The 12,559-nt window shown below is 43.2% G+C and overlaps 1 protein-coding gene across 1 annotated transcript in view; it reads left to right on the forward strand.

Annotated features, from left to right (window-relative positions):
* LOC119964903 (astrotactin-1-like) overlaps positions 1-12,559 on the forward strand; it is a 3,158,558-nt gene that overhangs the window by 2,082,445 nt on the left and 1,063,554 nt on the right. Inside the window, 1 exon segment of the mRNA XM_038795000.1 lies at positions 2,250-2,441. Within this exon segment, the coding sequence (XP_038650928.1) occupies positions 2,250-2,441 (192 nt within the window).

A 12,559-nucleotide genomic window follows, 5' to 3' on the forward strand; every position in this document is an offset into this window, starting at 1 on the left:
CATGTCTGTTACATGCCGGAGGGACTGGCTGAAAATGGGCGGCCACTCAGCCCATCGGGGCTCGGAGAATTGCCGGGCGGGGCCACTACCAATGGCCCCGACCGGCGCAGCATGATACCATCCTTTGTCCGAAAACCGGCGCCGGAGAATTCGGCAGCTAGGGTCGGAGTGGCGGGGCAGGATTCACACCGCCCCCGACGATTCTCCAACCCGGCGGGGGGTCAGAGAATCCCGCCTCTGATTTTTAAAAAGGACAACACCTACTTAATTAAAACAAAAAAAATACAAAAAGATCACTTTGCGTTAAAATAGTTGAGTGACTTTTGAACCTGCGGGTGGTCATAATTAAGTTGCAGTTTTCCTTTCAAGAGTTGTAGAAATTAAATTAATGGAGTACACAATCATCAAATTGGCAGAATGGAATATATTTGAGCAGCAACCATTTCATCGCGATTGCAATCTGACAAACGGCTAATCATCCATGATCAAAATAATCCTTTTACTTGGGGTAATCTCATTAGATGTATTATGCACATTGTAACACGTCGTACTTTAAACAGTTCCGGGAATTTAGAATTAATTTACAATTATAACAGGATATACATGCATCATATTTGATCAAATCTATGAGTTAAAGTCTGCTGAATAACACGTTTAGCAGGGCCTGCAGCAAAAAAGACTCTGCTATTCAATGGCACTTTGCCTTTTTCTTGGCCTCAGCAAGGAATTCCCCATCGAGACCATTCTTTAAGTCATTTCCTGCACCGCCATTGCAGGAAGACTACTTGTGGATCGAGACGCCATTTGTAAAGGTAGCTCCAACTTTCAACCACCCTCAGCACCCCCACCACAGCCTCTGGACCCCCTCACTTCACCCAACTTATCTCTTCCGGAGTCCTTGAGCCCTACCTCACCCCATTTCTTATGGACAAGGCCCCACCCCCGGGCCCGAACCCTGGCATGGGCAACCTGTCACCTGGGCACTGCCAATTTGTCACCACAGCAGTGTCCCTGCCAGCTTGGCAATATCAGCCAGGCACCTTGGCACCTCTAGGATGGCAGTGCCAGGGTGCCCAAGTGGCAGTGGCAAGGTATGCAGATACCAGGAGTTGTGTCAGGGTACCACTCTGCCCTGTGCCTGACCACCCAATGGCCTCAACCCCCCCAGCGAGACCCGCCAGGTGCCATGAAAAAATTGTGAACCAGTACTAAACGGTACATGGTTGACGCCTCGCTGGCGAGGCCGGTGAATTCCAGGCACCGGAAGAACCCAGCAAGCGGATATTTAAATGAGCCTAATGATTCATTCAAATCTGTGTGCCTGGAACTAGCCCTAAGAGAATGAGACCCAGATTGCGGCATTGTGTGCAATTCCATTGAATCTCGCGAGATGTTTTGTGCAAACCTCGCCAAAGGACGCTCGTGAGATTCAATGGCCTCATCCCGACACCAGGTCAGGTGTGACGAGGCTGCTTAATCGCATGCTATGTGTCATAAATATATTTTTTTACAGTAAATCGGTAAGTTTTATTCTAAGTTGGATAGTTTGTGTTTTTTAACCAACTGGAACTGAAAATGTTGCATCGAGTTGCATCTGGATGAGTTTATTTACCAAACACATGTATTAAGGGGTCATGTTTAACAGCATATGCAATCTATTAATTAATGTGAATTCCACTTTTCGGAAGGTATTCAGGAGCCAAGGGAAGGATGAATGAATGAAGGAGATAACTTCCTTCATTCCCACCCTTTCACCAAAGCTTGTGGAAAAATAAATAGCCTGCCCACTTTAGTCTGTCTTCTGCCGGACAGCGTATTATGGTGGAGGAGCCGGATTGGATTGAGGACCTTAAGTGAGCAATATTTGGCGACATAAGGGCTTCTGTAAACCCAAGGGCAGACAGCCTAGTGGGTGCCATACCCACTCCCACACCTCTCTGTATTAAGGGTACCAGGTTGGGCGTGGGTGGGAAGGTGGTTGGCTAGCCACCTGGCATATTTCATATGCTCTCTCACTGAAAACAAACCCAGTGGGGCCTGTAAATTCCAGCCCATTATAGTCCTATTACCTCAGAGCGAATTAATTCCCACTGTTCAATTTTCCATTCATCCTGCAGTCTAAATGCCTTTAACACTGTTTGTTGCTCCCTGGTTATTTCTTGATTTACCTGATCTGAACTTGTTAACCGTGATGGTATTATGTGCTTTACCGGTTGACTTACGTTTCTTGATTGAATTTTTTTTCATAGTTGTATTGAAGACTACAAGCTAGCTCCAGATGGACGACTGTGCCAGCTGGTTTCTGAATCCTGCACCAGCGGCCTAGATTGTGCTGATGCCAGCATTCCTCTGAACCAAACTTTCTTCAGAGATGTCTTCTACGGTTACAACAACCAGACAAAGGAACATGTACTTGGCCAGGTGTTCATGGGAACATTCAGGTAAGATTTAATATTCTCCATGTTCTGTTCTCTCTGCTCCAAGCATATGTCTAATAACATGTCAAGACAAGGATTTGAAGAACCTTAGACAATTGCTCTTTCATGGTGGAATGGTGAAGTGATCTCTTTTCAGTTTGTAGGCGTTGTCCAAGTGGAGAGACAGATGGTTAATTGCTATGCCAGAACAATGTTCGCTAACTGCATTGATTAGTTTGAAAACAGAGGGCTTCACATTTAATAGCGCTTTTCTGAATGCTAAAATAAATAGAAACGGTATAAATCTGTTGAAGGTGAAGTATTATAAAGTTATCATGAATTGGCACTGCTAAACAATCACAGTGTATGACAAGTAGACCTTCACCAGAGTCAACATTTTGTGAGAACATAACTGAATAAACCTTTCACTCAAAACATTGCAAGTTTTGCATGCATTTTGTTGTGGCAGGACTGATCATAAGGATGTTTTTGGAGCACTGCAGCTTTGGATAAAACAAAATGTTGTTTTCCAAATGAGTGGACTAGTATGGTAACTTATGATACAAACACAAACCTACGTTATTTAGCCCATTTGTCATTGAATAAGCAAGAGGTGGTGACAAATTTAAATTTTCACTTTCTTGCTAAAATTGTTTTGTAGAATAGCAATTATTCCATATTTTACGATGGTCAGTTCGATGGACAGTTCAAATGCAATCCATAAGCGACTGGATGTGATGATTGTATGTTTTCTGTGTCACATTGATACTAATTAGTAATCATTACTGCCTATCAGGCTTCCGAAATCCAGAATGACCATTTCCTCCTACTTTTCCAGACAGACAAATCATTTCTGAGGCCGACAGGTTGCTTAACAGTTTAAACAAATGGAGCTCACTAGCAAGCACTTCCTTCCACTGTAATGAAAATCATGCTATGAACTGAAAATCATTTACATGTTAAATAACATTGAAGTGTCTCAGAGTCACTCTGTGTACAGTTGTGCCATTACCATCTGATTCCTCTTTAGTGGTGAATTCTATTGTTAATAGTTTGTGCTTCAACAGTTCCAACGATTTAAATAGCTACAGTAAATAGCAATAATCTGATTTCCCTTCTCCAGATCCATTACACCTGGCCAGGTAAATTTGATATCCCTCCAACAATCTTGTCATGACACATGTGTATTTAGAAGTATACTGCATTAGCTACTCGATATTCACTTTGCTCTTTTGAGTGTTTCCCAGGTACAGATGTTTAGAGATGATACTTGCCTGGAATAATGAATATAGAACAGACACCAGTGAGTACCATTCAAATTGATCAATATCCCGAATGTAGTTGGACAGATCCATTAGTTTCAGTGGTAGAACTTTATTATTTACATGAGTTCAGCTGTTTCTTTAAATGTACATGTTATGCTGGTTGCAGAAGCATTGAATGCAAATGAATAAAATAAATCTTTGTCATTCAGGAAATAGGTTGGAACTGAATAGAAAAATAGAAAGGGCTTCAATCTGCAAGGATCTTACTTTCTCACTTCCAAATTCAGTAATGTGTTTATTCAGCTGCAGAGTAAATGGAGAGTGAGTTTTTACTTGTAGCACAGCTATTTTATATTTTTATATAACTTTCAATTTCCTGGGAGACCCCACATTGTGTGGACCAGTACTAAGCGGCACCCTGGCAAGGTCTCCCAGGCTCGGTTGTTGAGACACAGGGGCCAGGAGAATTCACCGTCCGCGTATTTAAATGAGCCTTCAGGCTCATATGAATATTCAGATCTGGACCTTGTCCAGTGAGGGAGAGATCCAAATCGTGGCAGACGGAGCGATTCGGGTGACTCGCGATCGGTTCGGTGGCCGTCACGGAGCTGGATTTGGGGCTTGTGTGTGATTCACCTGTTGTGCCTGGATCCATGCCAAGTGCAACAGGGTTGGTGAACGATGCCCATGCATCGTGAAGGCAGCACAATTAGGCCAGAATATCAACTCGAAACCTTGTTCCAAATTAATGCTGCGCCTTTTACTAGGCTAATGTACGTCAGTAAAGAGTAGAATGATATTGTCCCTAATCTTCCTGCATCATTCATGACTCAAGTTGCTGGTGTGCCGCACATGCGCAGGGTGACAACCCAGAAGTGCTGCCGTTCCTGCATGCGTGCCTGAAGCACACGGTATTTAATCTCTGTGTAAAAAATCTCAGGTATTTTTTTTTCACTGCTTGAAGCCCTGCGCTGCTGGATGAAAAATCCAGCAGCGCTAACGTGGGCCACGTAACCGAATATTTGGTGGGTTTTTACACTTTTTTATTTGCACGGAAATGTTTCAGTCTAACAGAGGCAGGAGACATCGGAAAACATTTTTTTAGTGGGTTAATGCTTTATAAGTGTTTAACTTTTATAAATATGTTTAAAATGCAAATTAAATGAAAGGAAGATATATTTTAATTTATTTATAACTTTGGTTTGTCATGAGGCTGATAATTCCATTAAGAGGGTGCTTTACTGTATAAAGTGAGTTTTAAGACACAGAAGGTGGAATAATGATTTATTTTTAACTTTGATTTATCACAAGGATGTTCATTCCATTAAAGGAACTATAATGGATAAAATACGATGATCATTCACTAATGGGTATGACTGTCCACTTAAGACATTCAGTGTTACTGGTCACAGGTTCTGTGAGTCCTTGCATGGCTGGTGAGCCCGATCTTAGAGCCACATCTTCAATCACTCACTTGTCAGGCGTTTCCAAAAGGTGGGATCAGTCCTTGAACACTAAGTCGCAGGCATCCCTTTCTCAGGCTCCTTTTTCAGGCCTTGAAGAATTACGACCCTTCAATCAGGAGGTTCCTCAAAGGCATTGATGTCAAAGTTCCATTTCTTGAGGTAAGCCGACAACATGTCTTTGAAGAGCTTCCTTTGTCCTCTTGTTCAGGATCCTTCTTTGAGCTCGGTGAAGAAGATTTGCTTTGATAGTCGGGACTCTGACATGTTTTGTATTCTTCACTGTATTCTTCTCTTTGAAGCTTAAGTAGAGTGAGTCACCCTGGTTAGCTGAGGTCTGTGTAAAAGACAGACAGAAAGCGCACTCAGTAAGCTTTGCGCAAGTCAAGGAGACACATTCAGAGTGGGAATTTGGAATTTGGTGCAGTGAGGTAATTCGGTGCAGAGTGGGAGAAGGTGCTCTTTCCCTACCGTTTTGTTCTCTCTCTTTCTTCTGGCCTGTAACTTTTAATCTGCAGGGGGAGAACCAGAGAGCATCTGAGAACCTGGAGATGTAAGTGATTTTTATTTATTTTTATTACCTTTTCAAATGGGGGGGGGGGGGGGGGGGACTGAAGTGACATCACAGTAAAGCTGTGACCTGATTGGCTGGTTGGGAAGCTACACTAAATTTAAAAATTAAGCATTGTTAAACTAATTAAACATAATTAATTATTACTTAATTATAATTTAGAGGGGTATCTAAGCCAGAGATCGGAGAGTACTGTATTTAGCTTTCACATTTATAGTAGAAATCTAGTGCTAGGAAGCATATAGTTAACAGTAACTTTTTTTTAACCTTTAAATTTAATTTACTAATTAATTGACGCAATGTCAATTAGAGGGATGCAGTGCTCTGACTATGAGATGTGGCAGGTCCGGGAGGCTTCCAGCATCCCGGATGGCTTCATCTGCAGAAAGTGCACCCAACTGGAGCTCCTCACAGACTGCATGGTTCGGTTGGAGCAGCAATTGGATGCACTTAGGAGCATGCAGGTGGCAGAAAGCGTCATAGATAGCAGTTATATAATTGTGGTTACACCCAAGGTGCAGGCAGAGAAATGGGTGACCACCAGAAAGGGCAGGCAGTCAGTGCAGGAATCCCCTGTGGTTGTCCCCCTCTTGAACAGGTATACCCCTTTGGATACTGTCGGGGGGGATAGCCTATCAGAGGAAAACAGCAGCAGCCAGAGCCGTGGTACCACGTGGTTCAGAAAGGAGGGTCAAAGCGCAGAAGAGCAATAGTCATAGGGGACTCTATAATCAGGGGCATAGATAGGCACTTCTGTGGACATAAAAGAGACTCCAGGATGGTATGTTGCCTCCCTGGTTCTCGGGTCCAGGATGTCTCCAGAAAGGTAGCGGGCATCCTGAAGAGGGAGGGCAAACAGGCAGAGATCATTGTACATATTAGTACTAACGACATAGGCAGGAAGGGGCATGAGGTCCTACAGCAGGTGTTCAGGGAGCTAGGCAAAAAGTTAAAAGACAGGACCTCCAGGGTTGTAATCTCGGGATTACACCCTGTGCCATGTGCCAGTGAGGCTAGAAATAGGAAGATAGAGCAGCTAAACACGTGGCTAAACAGCTGGTGTAGGAGGGAGGGTTTCCATTATCTGGACCACTGGGAGCTCTTCCGGGGCAGATGTGACCTGGATAAGAAGGACGGGTTGCATCTAAACTGGAGAGGGATAAATATCCTGGCCGCAAGGTTTGCTAGTGTCACACGGGAGGGTTTAAACTAGTATAGCAGGGGGGGTGGGCACCGGAGCGATAGGTCAGAAGGTGAAAGCATTGAGGGAGAACTAGGGAATTGGGCCAGTATGGCTCTGAGGCAGAGCAGACAGGGAGATGTTGCTGAACACAGCGGGTCTGGTGGCCTGAAGTGCATATGTTTTAATGCAAGAAGTATTACGGGTAAGGCAGATGAACTTAGAGCTTGGATTAGTACTTGGAACTATGATGTTGTTGCCATTACAGAGACCTGGTTGAGGGAAGGACAGGATTAACAGCTAAATGTTCCAGGATTTAGATGTTTGAGGCGGGATAGAGGGGGATGTAAAAGGGGTGGCGGAGTTGCGCTACTGGTTTGGGAGAATATCACAGCTATACTATGGGAGGACACCTCAGAGGGCAGTGAGGCTATATGGGTAGAGATCAGGAATAAGAATGGTGCAGTCACAATATTGAGGGTTTACTACAGGCCTCCCAACAGCCAGCGGGAGATAGAGGAGCAGTTAGGTAGACAGATTTTGGAAAAGAGTAAAAAAAACAGGGTTGTTGTGATGGGAGACTTCAACTTCCCCAATATTGACTGGGACTCACAGTGCTCAGGGCTTAGATGGGGCAGAGTTTGTAAGGAGCATCCAGGAGGGCTTCTTAAAACAATATGTAGACAGTCCAACTAGGGAAGAGGCTGTACTGGACCTGGTATTGGGGAATGAGCCTGGCCAGGTAGTAGAAGTTTCAGGGGGGGAGCATTTTGGGAACAGTGACCACAATTCAGTAAGTTTTAAAGTGCTGGTGGACAAGGATAAGAGTGGTCCCAGGGTGAATGTGCTAAATTGGGGGAAGGCTAATTATAAAAATATTAGGTGGGAACTGAAGAACCTAGATTGGGGGCGGATGTTTGAGGGTAAATCAACATCTGACATGTGGGAGGCTTTCAAGTGTCAGTTGAAAGGAATTCAGGACCGGCATGTTACTGTGAGGAAGAAGGATAAATACAGCAAATTTCAGGAACCTTGGATAACGAGAGATATTGTAGACCTCATCAAAAAGAAAAAGGAGGCATTTGTCAGGGCTAGAAGGCTGGGAGCAAACGAAGCCTGTGTGGAACATAAGGAAAGTAGGAAGGCACTTCAGCAAGGAGTCAGGAGGGCTAGAAAGTGTCACGAAAAGTCATTGGCAAATAGGGTTAAGGAAAATACCAAGGCTTTTTACATGTACCGTTTCCCCTGGATGAATGTTAAATTTCCCCTCAGTGTCCAAAGGTTAGGTGGGGTTCTGGGGATAGGGCAGGGGCGTGGGCCTGGGTAAGGTGTGCTTTCGAAATGTCAGTGCAGACTTGATGAGCGAATCGTTTTCTTCTGCAGTCCGGTGATTCTACAAGCACTAATAATAAAAAATCAGATGTTTCAAGGACAGTGACTGTAAAAAGCCCTGGGGCGCTTTTAAAATCTTATGACCATAATCTAAATTAAAACATACAAACATTTTTAAGTGTGCCACATGTTAAATTATATAATAATATGGTGCAGATTTAAATAGCTTCGCAGATTTAAAACAAATAACAAAACCTATATTCAGTTGTAAATAATTACCTTTAATCAGAAAAGGATAAAATTTAAAATTACTTTAATTAACAACAATAGTAATGACTGTTTAAAAGATAAGGCAAAAACAAATTTAAAAAATCATACCTTAAAAACACTTGTTTTATCTAAATCTACTGTTGAAATTCCTGCCCTTAGTGGGCGTTCTCAATGTCGTAAGAGGCTGCGCTCCTCCTGTGCTGCGCTGGAGCCTGTGCAGACCGGGGTGCTGGAGGACCCAGGCTGCCGCAGAGAAAGTAAGGGTGGATGCATCATTGCAGTGCATCATCAAAGCACGCACATTACTCTTCCAAAATGGGAAGCCTGTGGCTTCCCGCCGCTAGCAGGAAGTTACGGACTTGGCCATGTCCGCCCGCACGTCCCACCCACCCAAGGTCAATGGAGTTCTCCATTGTACGCAGCACACTCATGGCATTCTTCTGGCGGGCAGGGCCGGGAAAATCCAGCACAATGTTTGGAATTGCAAAAGGTGCTTAACTCATCAAATCAAGCTCTTAAGCAGATAAATCAGGACAGACCTCCTTTATTTTCCTTCCTGCCATGTTCGCATCTGTGGTTTCTGCACCTCATTGCAAGACTAATTTAAAGAGTTCTTGCCCTGCTTACTCAGAATCTGGTTGACTGAAAATTAGAAACCTTCAAGTACATATGGATTAGAAACAGAAGTAGGCTTGTTCCTTCATTCAATAAGGTCATGGCTGATCCGATTATCGCCTCAACTCCACGGTCTCGTCTACCCTTGATATTCTTTGACTTCCTTGTTAGTCATGGATATATCTAAGTCGAATAAAAGCAAAATACTGCGGCTGCTGGAAATCTGAAATAAGCATGGAAAATGCTTGATAAACCTACGCAGGTCCGGTACAATCTAAGGAGAGAGAGAAACAGAGTTAACATTGTGAGTCCATACATCTCCATTACCTTAGTCGTTCAATTCGCTTTTTTTATGCGCACAGCATGTTGAATATTGCTTCACACATTGCTACTGGTTAAGGAATGTGCTAAGTTCGTTGGATCAGTTAGTTCTTTCAGGGGTTTTTTTCATGCAAACATTGCTCATCAATCAAGTAAAAATTTATTTTTTCAACTTTAATTTTTTGTTCTGGTAGTGTCAGCAATACTGCAAATATCTGAAGCTACACCTGTTCACTTTGACACTCTCTCAACCATCCCCCTAATGCTTCACACTCTGGATGTCTCTCCAGCTGACTGAGCTCATTATGGACCCAGAGCGACCTATCCATTCTTTCTAAAGTCCCTCTCTAATTCATCCTTTCTCTCCGATCACGATGTCCTCCTGATTTGTATTCTCCTTGCCCATCACTTGCTAAACCTAGTATTGTTTGCTGGTTACATTGAGACCTTCAACTGCTAGTCCTGGGACCTTTTAAGCCTCTCATCCTTGCCTTTTCAACCCTTCTGCTTTTTCTACTAAATGCCACTCCATGCAAACAGAAACTGAAAGGTTGTTCCCCATGAAACTTTGGTAAGTATTCGACAAAAATAATGCAGTTGCTCTTGCGCTCAATATCGACATAATTCTTTCATCTCTTCCTGTTCCCTTGACCCTTTACCTGTTCCTATTTCTCTCTTGTTTTTTCTGATTTATAATGCAGATGCTACTCCCTCTTCTGCCGATTGAAACCATTTTATTGAATTTTTGTCTCAGCTTTTATATTAATGATAGGTACTGGCTGTAGGAACAGTGGAGTTTTGATCTGCACCAAAATAATGGCATGATCTTTTTATCAGTCCAGTATCTCGCTTCATTTATTGTAAATGTCTTTCATATGTCTTTAGTTGACACTGAGTACATGGAAAGCAATTTGTAATACCATATCAGATTTCAGAAACAGGTAGCAAAGGTGGGATTTATTATTCCCAGTCACTAAGATCGGCAATCCCGATTGGGCGGATAATCCCGCCTTGGGACAAATGTGGAATTGGCGCTGAGCAGCAGGCCCTGCACCGACAGGAACATGCAAACAGCTGATTTACATTGGTCAGAGCATAACGGGCAGGGGGGAGATTGTGGATTTTTGCATTGGATTTGCATTGAATTGAATGCAAATTCAGTGCAAAAAGCCGCAATCTCCCCCCCACCCGTTATGCTCTGACCCCATAGCGGGAACTCCACTTGGGCTTTAGTGCAAGTATTGCCAAGTGCAAACTCAAGGGGGGGGGGGGTGTCAAGGGGATCAGTCCATTGCTCTTGTGCTCCTCTACCACTGCCAGGCTGCAGATGGGAGTCCTCCAAGGGTCCAGGGGGTTTGGCGGGCTCAGGCTGTGAGTAAAAGATTGTCCTTGGGTCTCTCCCCCGGGATTGTGGTCCCATGTTTGGAATGCCCCTTCCAAGCATTTCATTCATATCTCTGTGAAATTGCTTTCACTAGGCTGTGGGTGACAGCTTCCGCACACACAGAGCTACCTGCATCATTTCATTCATCTCCCTTCACTCTTGAGTAGCTTTGAAGTACGCAGCTGTGACACTAATCAATTAAGTGCTTTAAGTTCTCTCACGTCTTTTTTTCTCTGCAGAAAGCACTTAACTGTCTTAGATGGTGCAGTAGCTGTCAATCACAGCTATTGGCTTTGAAGTACCCAGCTGTGAAATTAACCACAATGTTTATAAATATCTAGCTGTGATTGACAACTCCTGGATCACGTCAAAGACATGAGTACTGTTGTGGGGTGGGGGGGGGGGGGGGGGGGGGAGTGACCCTTACAGTCCCCAGTGGGAGGGCTGAGTTACGTTGCCGGGGAGAATGGAGCCTAGCCACCAGACCTCACTATTGGGCGGCGCACACAAAATGGCATCCCCATAGCAGCTCGCAATCCTTGCCATGAATAAATTTGCATGGCCAGGGAATATGAGTCCCTTTCGGATTTGCGCTCCCAGCATGAGCACAAATCCGTGCGATTCACTTCTGGTAGGAGAACAATCCCCCAAACAGAGAATCCTAGCAAAGAAAATATTTGGCATAATGAATTTCTGCATTGGCATGATGTCCCTTTTTGCTTACTTGAAGAATGGACCAAAATAAAATGTTTGGTTGGTTTCTTGTACAGTGCAACGTATATTAATTACCCACAGAGCAATACTCCAGGAGGACACAATGTTCAGGGCTGAATAAAGCATACAAAGTGAATAATGATAACTAATGCCAAATTCAAAAATACATCTCTGTCCCCACTTCGATCTAACATTGTGTATGTGGCAAGGTTAATTTGTAATCTCATGTAAAAAAGTGACCACAATACAATTGAATTCCATATTAAGTTTGAGAGTGACATACTGAAGTCCAAAAGAAAAATCTTAAATTTAGAGAAAATGAATTATATAGGAATGAGGGGAGAGCTGGCTGTGGTAGATTGGGTAAATAGACTAAAAGGTATGGCAGTGCATGAATATTATTTTAAAATGTTCAACAAAAAATACCTTCAATTAAAAAAAAGCTCAACAGGAGAAATCCATCTGTGAATAAGGAATTTAGTGATATTAGATTCACAGATTGGAAGTAGAGTATAGGGATAAATGGGAAATTGGCTGGCTATAACTCCCTGAGTGCTACAAAGTTCAGTGTTGGGGCCTCCGCTCTTTAAAATCTGTAATGATAACTTAGATGAAGAGGCAAAGTATATTATATCTAGTTTCCTGATGATTCAGAACTAGTGAGAGGATAAGCTGCGAGGAGGACACAAAGAGATATGTCGTCGGCAGCACAGTGGCCGATGAGAGTAATGTGGGCAAGTTTGCCCACATTTGGCAATAAGAATAAAAAAACTGGAATAGTTTTCAAAAGTGTGGGATTTTTAAATGATGATGCTCAGAAAGGCTTGGATGTATTTATATAAGAAACACAGAAAGTTAAGGTGCAGATGTAACAAGTAATTAGGAAGGCAAGTTACATGTTGGCCTTTAGTGCAAAGGGACCAAAAGAATAAGGGAAAAAGAATAGGAAAAGTCTTGCAACAATTGCATAGGACTTTGGTTGGACCATATTTGGAGTCGTGTGTGCATGTTGCTCTCCATATCTAAG

Source organism: Scyliorhinus canicula, chromosome 4 (assembly GCF_902713615.1).
Source record: "Scyliorhinus canicula chromosome 4, sScyCan1.1, whole genome shotgun sequence".
Lineage (NCBI taxonomy): Eukaryota > Metazoa > Chordata > Chondrichthyes > Carcharhiniformes > Scyliorhinidae > Scyliorhinus > Scyliorhinus canicula.